Below are 21,332 nucleotides of genomic sequence, written 5' to 3'. Positions count from 1 at the left end.
GGATAATGGGAACCAGGTTTCTTATTGTTGGAGTGGGAAGCAAGCAAGAGGGGAAGGCTAGAATGATCCATGTGGTAATGGATTAGAGTTGGAGACATTAGTATAAACTCTAGTTTATCTTACTATAGATACTGATGTATACATATAGAAACATTTATAGATAAAGATTTGTGTATATACAAACATTTATAGATAAGATTTGTGTATATACATGGTTTAATATACACACATCTATTTCCTTGCTTTGTCATTGACAAGGCCTAGAAGCAAGGACAGCCTAGCAAGGAGCACACCCAGTGCCCAGACCATTCTCCAGTAAAAGTAACAAACACTCTCTGGAGAAATGGCTGATTCTAGGACTGGGTCAAGGAAATACAAGAAGAGCCTGCAACATCTTGTAATGCCAGAAAGTAAGGAAGTGCTCAAAAAAAACAATGTCAAAAGCATATAGGAGCCAACTGAAAGTGCTCTTAATAGCCAAAGCAGGAATAGTTTGAGCAACAAAATAAATAAAGTGGTACTGAGTTATAATCAAAACTTTAAAAACAAGTATCTGTAAGTCCATGCTGATATAAACAAATGATTGAATAAATAAATCAATGGGGGAGAAGAGATACATCTCCCATGCAGAAGAATTCCAAATAATTTATGAAGACACTCTGCCGTTAAAGAGATGGAGCATAACTCACCACTCCTTAAGTGTAGGCTGCACATAGTGACTTCCTTCTGAAGAAGGAAGGTATGGAAAAGAAGGGAAATAACTTTACAATGGAGAAACCTGTCCATCACTACCTCAGCCAAGTAATCAAGGTTAACATCAATGGTGATAAGTTATGTTCATATTGTCTACCCTTGATATGATGTGGTAAGAATGGCATTTTACCTGTGGTTTTCCTCCCTAAAACCCATATCCTAGTCTAATCATGAAAACAAAATCTGATAAATATTTATTAAGGGGCATTCTACAAGATACCCAATTAGTACTCTTCAAGACTGTCAAGGTCTTCAAAAACAGAGAAAGTCTGAGAAACTGTTAGAGCTGGAGAGGAGCCTAAAGAGACTTGATGATTAAATATGATGTGGTCCCCTAGATGGAATCCTGGAAGAGAAAAAGTACATTAGGTAAAAACAAAGGAAATCTAAATGCAGTATGGACTTAAGTTTATAATACAATGTGTCACTTAACAATGGGAGTACGTTCTGCGAAATGTGTCATTAGGAGATTTCATCATTGTGCGAACATCATAGAGTGTACTTACACAAACCTAGATGGTATAGCCTACCACACACCCAGGCTATATGGTACTGATCTTATGGAACCACTGTCATATACACAGTCTATCAACTGAAACATCTTTATGGGGCACGTGACTGTAATCTATTAATATTGGCTTATTAATTGTAAAATACTACACCATACTAATGTAAGATTGCAATAATGGAGGAAACTGTCAGACATTTGGGAATTGTGTACTTTCTGTGACTTTTCTGTAAATCTAAAACTGTTCTAAAATTTAAAAAATGCACAGGAATATGGTAGACACCACTGGATAGAGGCAGCCTAGCTTTAGTGGTTAAGAAGATGAACTCAGTTATTACCAGCCTGCCTGGGTTCAGATCTCAGCCTCATTACTTGTTAGCTGTGTGAACCTGGTTGCCCTAAGTAACTAGAATCATTTAACCTCTCTGTGACTCAATATACTTATCTGTTAAGTGGGTTCTTGGGAAGAGTAAATGAGTTAATGTATATAAAGCACTTAGAGTAATGTCTGGAACATAGCCAGCACTATATATAATTTCTTGATTCTATTTATCGTTACTGCTTTGCTTTTCTCTGTAGTTTTGGGGATCTCTGTAGTTATAGCTGAATTTCACTAAACCTCTCTTCTCCTTCAGCATACTGATTTTTAGCTTGGCAATCCAACAAAATAGTGCCCATAATGCTTTGTTCATAAGGGGAAAGTCATTAAGATTGTAAAGATTTAAGAGAGAGCAGGATCAGAACTTGAGGATTCCCAGGCTGGGTTTTATGCTGCATATGTAGTATTGACTGAGCGAGCAGAAGCCACAAAGCCTGACCGGATCTACTTTTTATGGGCATAGACATGTCACACATAGGAATTCTGAAGTTAACTTTATTTGGTTTTAAGTAGATTCCTAATTAAAATACCCACTTCCTTTGTTAAACTGATGTTCTTTTAGGACAAAGCACTGCCTACAGTGAAAACCCATCAGATTTAGGGTTCAGCATCTAAAATTTTCTTGATATTTGATACAAAATGGAGTGTATTATAGAAACATATGCTGTAGGCCTTTTACTTTTCTGCGTAAAATACATCCCAACTCTTTAGAAAACTCTGTATAGATCAGCAGCTAAGGTATAATAGTGTCCTGAGTAGAGCGTAGAATTTCGATTCAGGAGGCCTGCTTGGAGTGTGGGCTCTTGTAGCTGTGTAATCCTGATCAAGGTGACTCATGTAACCTGTTTGAGTCTCTTCTCCCACATTTGTGAAATCGCGGCAACAAAAATACCTGTCCTGCCTCCCTGCCTCGCTTATGAGATTGTTGTAAGAATTAGGTATGAAAATGAATATGAGAGGTTTTTATAAGTTGTTAAAACCTATACAGATATTATTGCTACAGTAATTCCAGGTTTTCAACCAGAGTAAACTCTAATGAAGGTTTATAGTCATGTTAAGTGTTGCAGTCACCTGCACACCTTTATTTATTATGTAATAAGGTGAAATCATTTGAATCTAAAATGCTTTTGATGGTATATTTTCTCACAAGATTTCAGTTTTTATGATTTTTTCTTTGAAGTAACAAAGGAGGGCGTTGTTTTTATCTGGAATCATCTCTTTCTGGTGGCAGTTTGAGGAAATGGTTTCCAAACTCTTCACTGAAATTAGCTATATAGAGAACACAAAAGTGTATCCCTGTGATTTGGGAAGTTTCCTTCAGACAGACCCTCTTGTCCTGGCGTGGAGCTGACCAGCAGAGGGTGCACGAGCTTTCCAGGAGCTAGGCTGGGCAGACCTGACTGGTGCCATCTGTGTTTGCTGCCTGATGATTAACAAGTACTATAAATGAAAAGGTTCTGGCACGTCAGAAACAGTTACCAAATGGAACAAGAGAGCAGCCATAATGTCAGACAGCAATGTAGCAAGTACCCACTGTAGTTGGTGAATAGGAAGTTTCTGGATAACTGGAATTTGATATTCTGGCATTGATTATTTGTCTGTCTTCCACCTCTTCCTGCTGCTCTTTGCCTTTTCCAATAATTTCTTTGTCTTTCAGGATTCTTTCCCCCAGCTTCTCGGCACCTGCAGTTGTTTGCCTTACTTGGTCTAACAATTGAGGTCTTTTAAAAGCAGCCAGTGGACTTCTTTGGCCCAAAGGTATTTGGGTCCTGAATCCAACCAGCCACAGCACACTGTCTGGCTCCCATTAACCAGGCTCTTACAGATTCCATAGTATCTTTTCCTCCATGTAAATGAGTGAACACCAGAAAAGTTTTGAAACCTTTCTAGTGTTAATGTCAGTGCTGCTCATACCATCTTTTCTTCCCTTTCTTCCCAAGCATGGATCCTCTACACATGAATATTATATAGAATTTTAATACTTAGTGATTTAAACCTGGTGGTCTAATGGTTAAAATTTGATGTTCTCACCCCTACGGCCTGGGTTCGTTTCCTGCTCAGGAAACCACACTACTGTCTGTCAGTTATCATACTGTGGTGGCTGGGCTGCAATGTTGCTATGATGCTGAAAGCTATGCCACCAGCAGTTCAAATACCAGCAGGTCACCCATGGTGGACAGATTTCAGTGGAGATTCCAGACTAGGAAGAAGGACCTGGCCGCCCATTTCCAAAAGAAAAAATTGGCCCTATGAAAAACCTATGAATAACAGCAGAGCATTGTCTGATATAGCGCTGGAAGGTGAGAGGATGGTCCAGAAAGACTGGGCAGAGTTCTCCTCTGCTGTACACAGGGTCATTAGGAGTCGGAGTTAACTCAATGGCAGTAACAGCAAAGTGTTTTTTAAGATATTTTTATTTTTTCTGCTTATAAAGGTAATTTGAGTTTACTCAAAAAGAAAGAGACAAGAACATTTTGAGATGTAGTAAGAAGAAAATATAAGGATCTCCTTGAGCCTTTCAATGAAAGATAGCTATTGTAAATTTTTCCAGACTTTGTACACGCTTAGGTATATTTGTTGGTATAAATATTAATTTTTAAAAGTGAGATAATACTGTAGGTACTCTTTTGTACCTGTCTATTTTTCGCTACCTAATAAATCATGGACTCCTTTTCATATCAATAAATTTAGGGTTTTAGCAACATTTTAAGTAGCTACATAATTTTCCTTTATATGGATGTACAATAATTTAGTCCTCTAAAGATGAGTATTTAGATTGTTTGCAGTTTTTCCACATGATGTACAAACAATGCTGTAACAAATCCTTAATATATTCTTCTGGTTATATTTTTAGGATATATTTCTATAAATGGAATTTCTATCATTTTTTTTCTTTAAAAATTTTCATATATATTGCCACAGTTCCCTCAGGAAAGGCCTCTCAGTGCAGTGTCCCCGAAGAGTGTGTGAGGATGCTTGTTCCTGCACACCACTGATCACATTTCACTTTTGCCACAATTGTAAGCCATTGCACTATTTTTGAAAAATTGGTGGACTTTCCATGTCACCACAGGAAATTAATGTAAGGCAATGGTTCTCAAGCTTTTTGGTCTTAGGATCCCTTGACACTCTGAAAAGGTATAGAGGCCCCCAAAAGCTTTTGTTTATGGATCATAGTTGTCAATATTTACTGTATTGGAAATTAAACCTAAGAAAAATTTAAATATTTATTGAAGTCACTTAAAAATAATAAGAAGAAACCCATTGCATATTAGCATGAATACCATTTTTATAAAACATATTTTCCAAAGGAAAAAAATTAGAAGAGTAGCATAGTTTTACGTTTTTGCAGATCTCCTTAATATCTGGCTTAAGAGAAGATGGCTGGATTCTTCTATTTGCTTCTGCATTAAGTCTGTTATGATATGTTGTTCCAGTTAATATATATGAAGAAAATCTGATCTCACACAGATATATAAGTAGATAGAGAGGAGAGGAGCACTTTCATAGTCTCTTCAGATGAGTGTGAATATTCTCCTTTGATACTACACCACATCCCGATAAGTGGTAGTTTCTTAAAGGTTAATTGCAATATAATGTTTGAAACCACATGAGTGAACTTTTCATACTCTATTATATGAAAATCCATTGGTCTGTCTTGCACTGTGAATGAATCTTTTACCCATACATGATTTTGTGGTATTTTGTGTTGGTTATCTGGAAAATATTGGGTCACTGATTTGTGCAGGTCTTCCAAATGTTGACATGTTTCATTATACAATATCAAAAGTATCCTATTCTCATCAGAACAGTGTCAAATGTCGGAAAGCTGTTAAGCAGACAGTGGTGGACACAGGTTTTCCAGAATTCTAATTTTTTGCTTAAAAGCTTGAATTTTATCAGTGACAACAAATGTTATCAGTTTTCCTGACAGGTTTTATTTGTTTTTAAGAAAATGCCAAAGTAAAAATGGTGTTCCATGAAAACAACTTTTATTGCTTCATCCAGGATATGCATAAGTGAAACTGGCTTTTTCTTTTTTTTTTCTGTGAATGCATGGTTGGTGAAGAAGATGATGACCTTCAGTCTAGTTTGGTGTCACTGCCTTGATTCAGACTAAGGTGCCAGTAATTTTATCCACCCTTACCTGTGCAGCATTGGTACAGATGTCACCATAGTAAAAAAGGCAAATAACGTGTTGATATTATAATGAAAATAATTCTGACCTTTTACAGACCTCCTTAAAATGTCTTGGGGGCCCCTAGGGATTCCTGCACCACACTCTGAGAACCTCTAGTCTAAGGAAATCATAGGAACACATTCTCTTACCAAAGACTGGTTTAGGAATAGTTCATGACCCAATTCTGGCCAGTGAAATCTGAGAGCAAGTCTACTGAAGAGCTTGTGAGAAAGTTTCCTCATCCCTAAAAAGAGACGTAAGGAAGAGAGGGTGCTTTTCTTCCTCTGGTTGTTGCCATGTCAATGTGATGCCTGGACCTGCTGCAGCCATTTCGTAACTGGCAAAGGGAACTAGCCTTAGGGAGAAGGTAATGCTGTGAAGAGCAAGATGGAGAAATGGCAGGAACCTGGGTCCTAGATGATATTATAGAACTGCAGATGAAACCATACCTGGAACTTGCCCAACCTCTGGATTTCCAGTGATGAGAGATATTTTTCCCTTCTTATTTAAGACAGGTTGAATAGGGTCTTGTGCTACTTGCAGTCAAAAGCATCCCCCAAAACATTTATTATTAGTGTGATAAACATTTTTAAATGTTCAGTGGCCATTTGCATTTCTTTTGTGAATGCTTGTTGATGGCATTAGCACATTTTCTACTGAGGTCATTTTTAATATTTTCTTAGCATTCCTTATGTATTAATAATATTAACACATTGTACTATTTTTCAGGTATCTCCACCAGTGTCTTTTATAGTGTATCTTCCCATACATTTTTAGACGCAACCTATTAGTCTTTTCCTTTCTCCTTATACTTTATGGCTTTGGTATTATCGTGTTCAAAAAAGTCTTTTCTACCCAACTTTTTAATAAATATTCACTTATATTTTTTCTAGGCCTATTAGGAAGCATTTATTTACATTTAAAAAGTTTAATTCATCTGGAATTTATTTTGGCGTTAGATATAGAGTAGGAATATAACTATTTTTTCCAAATAGGTAGCCCATTTTCTTAATACAGTTCTTTGAATAGTCCAGTCTTAACCCATTGATTTGAAATACTAACTTCATTACAGATGGAATTCTTATATAAATTTTAACTAGTCTCTGGACTTTGTATTCTGTTCCACTGCTTTGGCTATATATCCTAGCACTATAGACATAGCCAGGGTGTGCTTGCTTTGTAGAGTATTGTAATGTCTGGAAGGGCAAGCACACCCCCAGCACCCATAACCCTACCCTACTACAACCATCATCGCTCATTTCTCCTCCAGTGTTTTCCTGGCACTTCCTGCATGTTTATTGAACAGATGAACTTTTAAATTATTTGTTCAAGTTCCCCAAAAACATTTTTGGAATTTTGATTGGAATTATTTTAATTTTATAGATGATTTTGGCGAGATTTTACATTTTTACAATATTGAAACTTCAGCTCCAGAAACCCATCTACTGTCTTCCTACTTATTAAAATTATCTTCCATGCCCTTCTGTAGAGTTGTATAGCTTTCTTCATATCAGTCCTGTACATATTTGGCTAACTTTATTCTTAGGTATTTCATATTATTTTTCTGTTGTGAGAGGGATCTTTTCTCCCTCTATGTTTTCTAGTTTTGCTATTGATATTAAAGAAAAACTTTAAAAAGACCACATTTTTTAATATAATGTTTATGGCTCATATTTCCAGATAGTTTTGGCTTCTTAAAAAAGAATAAGGATAAGGATACTATCATTTGTGGTAGTACATTGTGTACTGTGTGAACTTGATTTATGAGGTATGACTGTTTAAGGAAACAGAACATACCAGAAGCTGCATGTCAATGAGCATGATCCATCCAAGCTGGTTATGCTTGAAGTCTATATGTTTATGGCAAAAACAACAACACTTACTCTAAAAGAAAACAAAGTGTATTATCCTAAAGCAAAGAGTTTGCCACCACTGAGGATATGAAAATGAATCAATAAGCTTGCTATGAGGACATTATCTGAAAATGGAATTTCAAAGATATTTATTATTGGGATAAATAGTAATCTCCTAAAGTAACTTATTTGAAAGGTCAACACTTATTTTGATGTACTGCTCTAGTTTTTATTAAACAACATTACTTTGTAGACACACCTTATGTTATCAGATGGCAAAGAGATGGCTGACAAGTTTTAGGTGTCTTATTCTTATTTTAAAAGATCATCATTTACTCAGATTGTTTTCATATTAAATAAGATTCAAGTTGCCCCAGGCAGTATGGCTTGGCAGTATTTCAGATGTTTGGGAAAATGGAATTTGCCAGTTTTCTAAGATCATTTAAAATAAACAAACAAGTATCTTTTCATGCACATTATGGATTTAAAAAACATGTGTGGACTAGCCTGGTATCTTAATCACCATTTAAAATGTTCCTGTAGAAAATGTGGCTCTGAGCTCTTAACGACTGACTGACAAGTGATCTTAGAAATAAGACCTTTCATAGGTTGAAGATTACTAAGGTTTCTCTACGTGATGTGGTCCCTGGAGGTTAAGAATATAATTAATATTCTCAATTATTCTTAAGCAACTTGCTGTGGCATTATTATTCATGGGCTTTTTAAAAATCGTTCTCAAGTTTACTGATCTTTTAGTTTATAGCATTTCTTGGAATAGGGTTTATTATGTGTTGGGTAAAGAACGCTTGTATTCTTTTGTTCTTTGAGGAAGGACTCTGGCTCTAGGACAGAATCCTGTGTATGATCTTTCAGGCCTGACCATGAACAATTAACAAGACTTTTCATGGAAGGTCTCATTGGGAGAAGCTGCCATGCCCACACCAGAATTGATGCACAGCCCGAGAAGTGCTGTTTTCTGGAGGGATTGCAGTCAAGGCCCCCCTGGGTAGCCAGGCTCAGTAATGAGGGGCCACTGCTGAGACACTTTCTCCACTTTGGCTCAGTACAATTCCACTCCTACCTCTTCTTTCTCCACCAACACTCCCCCGTCTGCCCAAGGGTCCATACAAAGGCAGGAACCTTTCTTTCAGGGCTCCTCGGCAGTGAGACAATTTCCGCCATCTGTGCTGCATCCACTTGATCCTTACCCAGTGCCGTTCCACTAGAAAAAATGGAACACTGGAGAGTTGGTGCCTCTTTTTGCCTCTTGCTTGCACTGTTGCGCTAAGTAAAAGGCTTGACTGTTAACTTTCAGTTTGGCATGTTGTCCTAGTTGATCACCTCAACACCTGATTGCTCAACAGTGGGTGTTCCTAATTATTTATTAATTTTATTGTGTGATTTTTTTTTTCCTTTTCAAGCTGTAAGGGGTGCCATTTAGAAATGTTTCTGGAACTCACTGAATAAATAATTTGACTTTACATTTGTGAAGCACTATGAAGTTTAAATGTTCTTTGTAAGAACTTTTGACTTAGGAATAATCTCCATTTTACAAATGAGCCCATAGGCTCAGGCAAAGTAAGTGACTTTCCCAAAAATCGGGATTAACAGATGGTTAGACCAGGACTTGAATTTGAGGCTTATCTTATTGCTCTGTTCAGCACTTTCTACTGTACCGTCCTACTTCACTGGTAAATTAGTCCTCACCTTCTTGGGAAGTTGGGACTACTCCGGAGCTGTTTAAACTAAGAAGCATAGTGGAAGGCTTGATCCTGTGGGATTCCTGAAGCCCTGTGGAAATTGTAAGAAGAGCTAGACAAATGATAACAACAGTAATATCAACTAAAGCTTGTTAAGCACACTCCATGCACCCAGCACTGTGCTACATCTGCGCTACATAGATCACCTCCTGTAACCTTCCTATGTTTTGAAATAATCTCATTAACCACATTTTATTGAGGAAATTGAGATTAACAAAGTGAAGTTATCATGTCAGAGGTTATGTGGTAGTAAAAAGCAGAGCCTGCACTCAACTTAGTTTAAACGCTTCGCCGCTTCACCTGAAATTGCTTTCCAAGGAGGATTGAGGTGATTCTGCCCTACTTAGCAGTGTTTCTGCTATTTAGGAGGAGTAAGAGTAGCAGTCTCTTGAAGAGAATCATCTAATACTGTATTTCTCCATGTGGAAAAACATATAAACCTCCATTTAAAGGAAAAAAATTCTCAGACCCCCTGGGTCGACTTAAAATATTTTTACTGTATTGTTACACAAATCTAGATATAAGCTCCTTGTGCGTAGAGCTCTCATTCAACTATAAAATCATAATAAGTACAGTACAACCACAAAGCCAATAAAATCCAAATTAATAGCATTATGATGTGACTGCTGATGTATTACCAAAACTAAATTGCAGCTCTCATGTGTTTTTTGATTGGCACCAGAGCTAACGTCTGTTGCCAATCTTTTCTTTTCTTCTATCTTTTTCTTCTCCCCAAAGCCCCCAGTGCATAGTTGCATATTTTAGTTGTGGGTCCTTCTAGTTGTGACATGTGGGACGCCGCCTCAGCATGGCCTGACGAGCAGTGCCATGTCCGCGCCCAGGATCTGAACCAGCGAAACCCTGGGCCACCAAAGCAGAGTGTGCGAACTTAACCACTCAGCCACGGGGCCCATCCTGCAGCTCTCATTTTAAACAAGGTACTGACCACCACCACACAGGTTCTCTTGGCTTCAGCCCATCTGTACTGTGTATGCCATTTGTCTTCTCAATTCCCTCACCACGTTTCTCAATTCAAAATACTGCAGAATGTTTTTACGATGTGCTGTATACTCAGATGCATCATTTCCATATTGTATCTATGCTGCTTGTTGCCAACAAGATCATAAATGCAAACACAGGCACTGAAATCAAGTAGCAGTCATACATTTGCTGTTGATTTTATTTTTAGATTATCATCATAATAAAAACACATTTTTAAAATTTGTCATAGGACCTTAGTTTGACAAACCGTGTTTTAATAGATGTGTCCAGTGGGGGATTGTTCTTGAAGAGCAAGGGATGGAGATCTGTCATAATGACCTTCTGAAGATTAAAATGAAGTGGTAGATGGAAGTCCATGTTTTAGCTTTTTGTTCATGCTAAAAAGTTTCTCTTTTTCAGGGCCTGGCCCAGTGGCGTGGTTGTTAAGTTCATGCACTCTGCTTTTGCGGACTGGGGTTCGCGGGTTTGGGTCCTGGGTGTGGACCTACACACCACTCATCAAGTCGTGCTGTGTGTGTATCCTCTGCATACAAAATAGAGGAAGACTGGCATAGGTGTTAGCTCAGGGAAAATCTTCCTCAAGCAAAAAGAGGAAGATTGGCAGCAGATGCTCGCTCAGGGCCAATCTTCCTCACCAAAAAAAAAAAAAGAAGAAGAAGTTTCTCTTTCATAGGTATTCATAGCCTTGTGGTTTTAGCCACACTATAAGTGCCTCTCATTCAAAGCAGGATTTCCTTCTCAGTATTACAGTGTTACTCTTTTTGTTACTAGGTGACATTGGTTAACAAACTCAGAAGGCCTGGTTACTAACCAGTACCTTCTATCTGTCTTCCCTTCCCCTTGTTTTCTATTAAACCCAGACTTCAGTCACATCAAGTTCATCAGCCCACAGCTCCCACCCCCCAATCCCTCCTACTCTCTCCTCTTTATTTTTTATTTCTAGTCATTTGGGGCTTACTTTATGGTCATCATTTATATTCTCCCTCAATTCTACATCCTTCATCACTACTACTTTCTGTACCACCAGCCTGGATAGGCCTAATCTAGATAAAACCAAATATTTTGCCCCAGCCTGCCAATGGTAGAGGAAATCACATAATTGCTGTATCCATTAGGTTACTTTTGGTTGGAGATAACAGAAAACTCAGACTGGCTTAAACAATTAAGGGAAGGTATTGGCTTATTAACTGAAAAAGCGAGAGATGGGACCAGCTTCAAATGAAACTTGGTCCAACTACTTAACAGTGGGACCTAAATTCTTTTTATCTTCCTAATTTTCCTTCTTCAGAGTTGGCTTCATCCTAAAATGTTACCATACCGTCCTAAGGCCAGGCCTACTCATGGCTTCAAGATGGCTTTTGTTATGAACTGAATTATGTCCTCCTCCACGAATTCAAATGTTGAGGCCCTAACATCCAGTGTGACTGTGTTTGGAGATAGGGCCTTTATGGAGGTAATAAAAGTTAAGTGAGGTCATACAGGTGGGGCCCTAATCCGATAGAACTGTGACCTTAGAAGAAAAGAAAGAGACACCAGACATCTCTTTCCACAAGCATGCAAGCAGGAAGGCCATGTAAAGACACAGCAAGAAGGCAGCTGTCTACAAACCAGCAAGAGAGCCTTACCCGAAACGAACCCTGATGCCCCTTTGATCTTGGACTTCTAGTTTCCAGAACTGTGAGAAAATAAATTTCTATTGTTTAAGCCACCCCAGTCTATGGTATTTTGCAAAGGTAGCCTGAGCTGAGTAATACAGTTTTCAACAGCTTTGGGGCTTCATGCTTCCTTTTTTCAGGTGTAACAGTTATAAGAAATCATCTCTGTCCCAAAATCTCTAGCAGTAGACCTAAGATGCACTCTGTTGGACAGGCTTAGTCACATGCTCATCTGTCAACCAATCACTATGCCCCAAGGTTTGGAATGTGCTGATTGGCTTACTGTAGCTTATACAGTCCACCTCTGGCTTCAGTCAGGTCCACTGTAGCTTCTCTGCAAACTCATAGATCCCAAGTCCATGAGCTGTTGGGAGTGGGGAGTGAGTGCTGCGGAGAAAACCAATAGATGATTACTAATTTGAGTTGCAACTTCAGATGGGCCACTTAATGTTTTTGACTTTCCTTTACTTACATGTTGTTAGTTTTCTTTCCCATTTTTTTCTGTTCCTCCTTTTCTCAAATTCCCTTCCTTGCAGCTTATTACTTCACAAAGAAGAGAGCATTGGGAAAGGACTCTCTTAACAATCATCCCTTCCACTAAGAACTGTTCTCACTCATCAGAGGATGAGATTGTTCTTGACATCTTACATGGCTAACATGTTTTCTGCGTACTTATTCCCCCACCCTTCCTATTTCTCAAAACTTATTTGGCAATAATCCATCTCTTTCCAGTATCTTCAGTCTCTTTTTTTTTCAACATTGGGTTTTCTCTCATCCTCCAAAGATACTCAAAATTCTCTGCAGCTTAACAAATATTCTTCTTTGACCCAGGTGATCTCTCAAGATATAGCCCAACTTCTGTCTTTTCCTCTCCACTGCCTGTCAGAGTTGTCTACATTCACTGCCTCCCCTACTCCATTGACCTACTTATTCCTGAACTCTCCATTCTGCTGGCACAGCCAGGATTCAAATCACTTTAATAAAGATCATCATTGATCTGTGCTTCCAAAACCAATTATTTATTTTTAGCTTCTCCTCTTTTAATATTCTTTAGTATTTGATCACATAAAGTGGCATTTCTTCCTCTACTGCCTCCTAAGTGTTATATTACCGTGAGTTCCATCTGTCTCATTTTTTTTTTTTTTAAAGATTGGCACCTGAGCTAACATCTGTTGCCAATCTTCTTTTTATTTTTTCTTCTTCTTCTCCCCAAAGCCCCTCAGTACATAGTTGTATAATCTAGTTGTGAGTGCCTCTGGTTATGCTATATGGGATGCCGCCTCAGCATGGCCTGATGAGCGGTGCCATGTCCGTGCCCAGGATCCAAACCAGTGAAACCCCAGGCTGCAAAAGCGGAGCATGCAAACTTAACCACTTGGCCATGGGGCTGGCCCCTCATTTTTTTCTTGATCAATCATCATGACTTCAACTACCACCTATAAACCAGTGACTTGTCTCCCAAATCTACATCTCTAGTGCCTACTATTTACCTGAACACATTTCCAACTACCTATTGGGGATATCCATTTGAGTATATTGTGGGATCCTTAAAATTTGTCATGGGCAAACGGAAATTATCTTTCCTTCCCTACCCTCACCCTAACATTATTCACCTTTTTTCTGAATTCTGTCTTGAATACTGTCATCATCTATTCAGCTACCCAAGCCAGAAATTTTGGTTCATATTTGGCTTTATCCTCCTTTCACATCTAGTCATTTAAAAAAAATCTACTGATTTTGCCTCTAAAGCGTATCTTGACTTTGCCCCTTCCTTAATTTTCATGCCACTGTCTTCTTTGGCTCTCATGATCCCTGACAGATTCTTATTGTGTGTAGCCCTCTTCTAATCAATTGCGTATAGGATTGGGTCTCAATCATTAATGTGCATCAGGATCAGATGTGAAGATTTTCAAAACTGTAGATGCCCCAGTCCCAGAGCTCTGATTTTCACTGGTCTGGTGTAGGGCCCAGTGATTGGTCGTATAAGACCATCATAGCAATCTTTATAAAATACAAATCTGATTGTGCTGCTCACCTGTTTAAAACTGTTCATTTGTTGGCAATGCCTATAAGAAAATATTTAAGCTGCTTAATTTGGTATACATAAAGATTCCTCACTATCTGGCCCCTTCCTAACTTTCCAACCCCATAAACACCTTTCCACCCCCACCCCCGTTTTCCCCTCACATCATAGGCTTGAAGCATACAAAATTTTTTTTTATTAGCTTCTAATTTTAGAACAGTTTTAGATTTACAGAAAAATTGTGAAAATAGTATATATAGTTACCATATGCTTCATACCGAGTTTTCCGCTATTATTAACAACTTACATTACTATGGTATGTTTGTCACAATTAATACGCCAATATTGATACATTATTGTTAACTAAAGTCCATAGTTTATTTACATTTCCTTAGTTTTTACCAAATACCCTTTTTTTGTTCCAGGATCCCATCCAGGATACCACGTTATATTCAGTCATCATGTCTCGTTAGGCTCCTCTTGGCTGTACCGGTTTCTCAGATTTAATTTGTTTTTTGATGATTTTGACAGTTTTGAGGAGTACTGGTCAGGTAGAACATTTTGTAGACTGTTCCTCAATTAGTGTTTGTCTGATGGTTTTCTCCTGATTAGACTGAGGATATGGGTTTTTGGGAGAAAGAAGACAAAGTGCCATTCTCATCACATCTTATCAAGAATACATACCATCAACGTGACTTATTGCTGTTATGTTGACCTTGATCACCTGGCTGAGAGAGTGTTTGTCAAATTTCTCCACTGAAGAGTTACTCTCTCCCGCCTTCCATAGTGTCCTCTTTAGAAGGAAGTCACTATGCACAGCCCACACTTGAGCAAAGAGGAGTTATGCTCCACCTCCTTGAGGGTGGAGTAGCTACATAAATTGTTTAGAATTCTTCTGCATGGGAGATTTGTCTCTTCTCCCCCATTTATTTATTTATTCAATCAATCATTTATGTCAGTATGGACACATGGATATTTATTTTATATTTTGGGTTATAATCCAAAATTACTTCATTTATTTTGTTGCTCAGAGTGTTTCGACTTTAGCCGTTGGGAGCTCTTTCAGTTGGCTCCTGTGTCCTTTTGACATACTCCTGTTTTAGGTTTTTTGTGAGTGTGTGGGGGTTTTTTTGTTTCTTTGTTTTAGCACTTCCTTGCTTTCTGGTGCTATAAGATGCTATAGGCTCATCTTATGTATTCCCTGCCCAAGTCCTAAAATCAGCCATTTCTCTAAGGAGCCCTGGTTCCTTTTATTGGAGAATAGTATTAGAAACCAAGATCTAGGTGCTTGGTGTGCTTGTTGCTACTGGGATGTAGTTGCTTCTGGGCCCTTTTGTCTGGCAGGGTAAGGAAATACGTGTGTGTATACTAACCTGACTATATATGCATGTATCTAATATTTCTATATGTAATATTTGTGTTTATAGTAAGCTAAACATGAGTTCATACTGATGACTTAAATTCTAATTCATTGCCATATGGATTGTTCTAGCCTTCTCCCCTTGCTTATCTGTAACCTTCCACTCTCAGTGAAAAACCTGGTACCCACCATCTACTATCTATCTCTTAATTGTTCAATTTCAATATATTTGTATAGTGGTTTCAGAATTGTTAACCATTTATCAACTAGAATATAGTGCTTATTACAGTTCTTATTGCCTTTAGTCTTACTCTACTGATTTCCGAAGTTACTTAGCATCTTTTTCCAAATTACTTTTTATTCCCTGAATATACCATACACTTTCACAGCTCTTTGTGTTTATTTGTTCTAAATTCTCTGCCTAAGATGCCTGGCTTTCACCCTTATCTCCTTGGACTATTGCTACTTATTCTTCTAGACCCAGCACAGACGTTGCCTCTACCAGGAAGCTTTCCCTAGCAGCTACCAATAGACTTAATCATTCATTCCTCTGTGCTCTAATAGCACCTTACACCCACCTCTACTGCACGTGTCGGGATTCTTTGTTTGCATCTCATTCTTCTTTACTTGATGGTAAGGTTCTTGAGGGAAGGAACCAAATAGATTTGTCCCTGGATTCCCAGGACTTAACAGTAATGGATGTTATATATGTTAGAATCCTCTCAGATGAAAATAACAGAAAACCTAATAGTGGCTGAAATATGTAAATATTTCTTTTTCTCACCTAGCAAGAAGTTCAGAGGAAGGTGATAATCACTGATTTACCAGTTCAATGATGCCATTAAGAGCCAGGCATTTTTCCTCCTGTGTACGCAACATCACTGTGTAGAATTTACACAGTGCTATTACTTCTGTCTACCTAAATCCTACATTCTTTTCAAATTATGGAAATACATTCGTTTGGACACTTTTATTCACTAATGTTATGTTTATAATCTTTTATATCTCACATTCATTTATAATATTCTAATTTGTGCCCAGACAGCCTTATTGATACATTAGTCCAAACACGACAGGGTAAATCCTGCATACAGGTGGAAGCCTCTCCTGCCATCTAGAGTACTTAGGGATAGAGACCTTTGCAATGAATATGAAAGCAGAAGTCTCATTGAGGGCAGAACTCCATTAATCTCATCCATGTGAGTTTTTATTAGAACTTATAAGAACTGATCACACATAAAGTATGCATGTAACTTAATACCTTTTCTCAGCCCACCAAATCTGATTAATGTCTCCAGAAGTTACTATTGGCACACACAAATGTGAAATGTCAGGTGGATGAGTTAAAACATTTCATTCTGGTCCAGCATAATGTTTTTGGAGACAACTTCCAGAGTAATTAGAATAGTATACTCTTCAGATATTTAGGATATTAGGCAGCTTTGAGATGGGTTTACATGAAATCCCTTAAAGAAATAACTTGTGAGTCCCCGTAGCCTCTTTTTCTGTGAGTGAGTACATGGTGTGGCCACCTTTAAGGGTGGTCCTGGAGAGCAAACACTGAGCATGAGGTCCTCATTTTGAAGCTGCAGAGTGACTGACGTCATAGTCTAATCAAAGTGCCCCGCAAACACTTACTATAATTATTGTTGTTGTTCTGTTCTTGCTAATAACCTTATTTATACCCTGAAATTATAATCATCCAAAGAAAGATTAAAACAAGATGTATGAGTTGCCTGAGCCGTTTGCCTCACAGATGGTCACCCTCGGAGTTCTCTGAAATTGCCAGGGTTAATTGAAGCTTCAGTTTTCACCGCAGCGTAGTTGATACTTAAGTGTTTCTTACCTGTCGGCTTTCACTATCCAAAACAGTACAACAATAGCTCTTTAATTTGCTCTCATTAATGCCAGCCACTCAGGTAATGTTTAGTGCAGCTTTATCTAGATGATGTTTGTTCCTCTGAATGAAACCTTTGTACCAGCTTCCCAGCTGAAAAGAAAAGCTAAACAGTCACAAAGGTAAAAACATGAATGTCTCACTAATTTATTTATTTAAAGGATGCTTAGGACCCAGGAAACATCGAAGGGGAGTTAACTTTTAAATGGAGAGTAGGCATGTAGTGTATGATTAATGGCAGTTTCTTTCCCTGAGACTTCAGTGAGCTGAGACAACTGGGAATCATTCTCGGGGAGCCTTACAAGTAGTTTGTGCTCAGAGCCAGCTAAGTGCTCCAACGATAATATACAAACAGCAGTACTATTTGCTCTAGTTGTTTGGTTCTTCTCTAGTAGTATTGAAATGTGAGAAAGCAATCTTAGGATAGAGCTTAAATAGCAAGGGAAATAAGTCCTGTTTGCCTCCACTCCTCAGCCGTGTAAAAGTAGACCAGTGAAAAGAACTGGGTATTAAAATGTTACATTATTTACGTGATGCCAGAGCACTTTGCCTGTATCTTGAGATTTAAGCACTGGGAAGAGAATAACTATGCTCTCCTAAATCTGGGGACTGGTGTCTCCCAGTGGCATTGCTTGCTATTTGATTAAGGCCCAAGAGAAGAAACAAAATTGAGAGAGATGAAGGGAGAGAAGGAATTCTGGGCCTCCATAAATCAGTTACAACAAATTAGCAATCCCAGTAAAGACGGGAGAATCAGAACTGAGATCCTTCTTGCATGTGTGGTGTATAAACGTGGAACACAAATGGTGAAGAGTATGTATGGGAATAACAAAGATGTTAAAAAAGAATAAAAAAAGGTAGAATGTGAGCTCTCCAATTAGACTACCTGAGTTCAAATTAAAGCCCCATCAGTTATTGGTTGGGTGACCTTAAGCATGTTACTTTACTTCATCCTGTGTGGGGTTTTCCTCTGTAATATGGGTATAAAAATAGAACCCCTTGATAGGGAAATAGGAGTTAGATAAGATAATACACATAGAGTCCTTCAAAAAGGGCCTCACACATGGAAAATATTTAACTTTTTTTTAATTGAGATTTACATGAAAGGTCAATTGGGGTTGGTGCTTTACTTCCTCAAAGATTTTTTCAACTTGCAAAATATAGCATGGAGTATTTCCTTTAACTAAAATTGTCCTTTTTCTTTAAAAAGTACTTAAAACTATTACTCTACAAAAACAAAATTTGCAGTTACTTTTTTCATGTTTTAACATAAAATATCCTTGTATGTACATTTTACCTGTTGTGGTAGAATATGTTATAGTTGGTTGGTATGGTAAGGGAGACGCATGAATCATTGTGAAAAGGGCTTCATTTTAGTGAAAGCAGAGCATCTAGCCAAAATTTGGAGGTGAGGCAGAGATCTCTTCCCCACAAGTTGTCCTATACCAAGCCTCTTCTTTTGCTGTAAGCACACTGTGGTGGCACTGCTTGGCCCAGAAAACGGTACACTCTTTGGTGGCCATGCTGTGGTGATGACCCACATACAAAATAGAGGAAGATTGGCACAGATGTTAGTTCAGGGTGAATCTTCCTCAAGGAAAAAGAGGAAGATTGGCACAGATGTTAGCTCAGGGTGAATCTTCCTCAAGCAAAAAGAGGAAGATTGGTAACAGATGTTAGCTCAGGGCGAATCTTCCTCAAGCAAAAAGAGGAAGATTGGCAACAGATGTTAGCTCAGGGCGAATCTTCCTCAGCAAGAAAAAACAAACAGAAAACATCTTCTCCTTGGCTTGTCATACTATGTGCGGAACCCAAGTCATTTTATACATTTGCTCTTTTCCTTGCATTCTAAAATAGGTGTGCACTTAACACCTAGAGCTGGCAATAAGTCTGTCAGCTCTTTACAGCATACCTCTGTATACTTGTTAGCATAATAAATGCTATTGATAATAAAATTCTGTCACTCTGATACTTATGTGAACTTCAGTTCCCTTCTGGATCTGTTCCTTAGTGATCTCTTTAGCCAACTGACTATTCATGACTGAGTCTTAGCATTGAGATTTCAGAGGGCCGTGGCCCTAAAGTCATGCTCACCATGTTTCATTTTGACCTTGACAGGACTTGAGAGAAAGAACTACCATAGGATGGTGAGCTGGAAGTGGGAACCTATAGGCAAAGTAAGTAAAAGAAATACCACTTGATTATATGGGCTGGAATTTGATATGGCAGAATTAGTTTGACCCAAGTTAAGTGAAGGGTGAGGACCACGAAGCTTTTAGCTGCTTCCAAAAGTAAATAAAAACTCAGACACCTAACAAGGATTTGTGGCGATTTGTTGCCTTCATATTTCTCTGCTCTGAACTGGAATAACTCAAACTAAATATCAGCCTTTGCAATTAAAGCACACAAGACATGCCTAGAAAACTTACCCAGGTTTCCCCCATTTAGATATCCTCAAGTTTTATTCCTTTCAAACCGTGGTAACTTGAAACTGTAATGAGAAGCATTAAGTCTGTGGGAAAATGCATTGTAACAATATGACCAATACTCAAACCTTTATTTCATACGAGTATACTACTTATCCAGTTATGCTGGCCTTATAAAACAAATTAGGAAGTGTTCTCTGTTTTCCAAAAAAGTCTGTGTAAGATTGGTGTTATTTCTCCCTTAAATGTTTGATATTCACTAGTGAAACCATCAGGCCCTGCAGTTTTCTTTGTAGGAAGGGTTTTTTTGTTTTTTATTGTGGAAAAATAAAATTTACTATCTTAAGTCTCTTTTTTAAGCGTACAGTTGGGTGGCATTAAGTATATTCACATTGTTGTGCAAACATCACAAGTATCCATCTCCAGAACTTTTCCATCTTTCCCAACTGAAGCTCTATCTCTACGCATTAAATACTTAACTCCTCATTCTCTCCTCCCCCTAGCCCCTGACAACGACCATTCTACTTTCTGTTTATCTGAATTTTTGACTACTCTAGGAAATTCATGTAAGAGGAATGATACAACATTTGTCTTTTTGTGATTGGCTCCTTTCCTTTAGCTTAATATCTTCATGGCTCATCCATGTTGTAGCATGTGTCAACATTCCCTTCTTTTTAAATGCTGAATAATATTACTTTTATGTATCTATCACATTTTGTTTATCCATTCATCTTTCGATGGACACTTGGGTTATTTATACCTTTTGTCCCTTGTGAATAATGCTATTATAAACATGGTGTACAAGTATCTCTTCAAGTCAATGCTTTCTCTTCTTTGGGGTATATATCCAGAAGTAGAATTGCTGGATCATATGGTAATTCCACGTTTAATATTTTGAGGAATTGCCATACATACTGTTTTACATAGCAGCTGCTCCATTTTGCATTCCCATCAGCAATGCACAAAGGTTCCAAGTTCTTCACATCCTCATCAACACTTGTTATTTTCTCTTGTGTGTGTGTTTTTTTTATAATGACCATGCTAATAGATGTGATATTTGTTTTGCTTTTAGTTACAAGTTTAATTTATTTAATAAATTTAGGGCTATTTAGATTTTTTTCTTGTGCTGTTGTGGTAAGTTATTATTGGTAAATTGTGTTTTTCCAGGCATTTATCCCATCTAATAAATGGATTAGAATTTTTCACAATATCTCCTTATTAGCTTTTCAACATCTGTGGGGTCTGTGGTGATGTTTCCTTTTCATTCTTGTATTAGAAATTTGTGTTTACTGAAACACAAATGTTTGAGATCAGCCTTGCCAGAGGTTTATCAGTTTTATTAATCTTTTCAAAGAACCAATTTTTGACTTTAATTTGCCCTATTTTGTCCATTTTCTATTTCATTGATTTCTGCTTTTATTTTTATTTCCTTCTTTTTACTTACTTTGTAGCTAATTTGCTATTTTTCTGGTTTCTTAAGATTGCAGCCAAGATCATTGACTTGAGATCTTTATTTCTTTCTAGTAGAAGTATTTA

At 37.8% G+C, this 21,332-nt stretch overlaps 1 protein-coding gene across 5 annotated transcripts in view; it reads left to right on the top strand.

The window, feature by feature from the left end:
* The window catches only part of METTL8 (methyltransferase 8, tRNA N3-cytidine), an 82,290-nt gene that overhangs the window by 7,604 nt on the left and 53,354 nt on the right, over positions 1 to 21,332 (top strand). For 3 of the 5 annotated variants that reach the window (XM_070508091.1, XM_014846601.3, XM_070508092.1), the window contains exon 2: positions 19,489 to 19,547. The exons of the other annotated variants lie outside the window; for them this stretch is intronic. In XM_070508091.1, the coding sequence (XP_070364192.1) occupies positions 19,515 to 19,547 (33 nt within the window). In that variant the 5' untranslated portion in view covers positions 19,489 to 19,514. The remainder of the gene's footprint in view (positions 1 to 19,488; positions 19,548 to 21,332) is intronic. 5 annotated transcript variants of the gene reach the window in all.

The sequence above is a fragment of the Equus asinus genome, chromosome 4 (assembly GCF_041296235.1).
Source record: "Equus asinus isolate D_3611 breed Donkey chromosome 4, EquAss-T2T_v2, whole genome shotgun sequence".
NCBI lineage: Eukaryota > Metazoa > Chordata > Mammalia > Perissodactyla > Equidae > Equus > Equus asinus.
The sequence above is the reverse complement of the archived record's forward strand: the minus strand, read 5'-3'. Positions and strand labels throughout refer to the sequence as shown.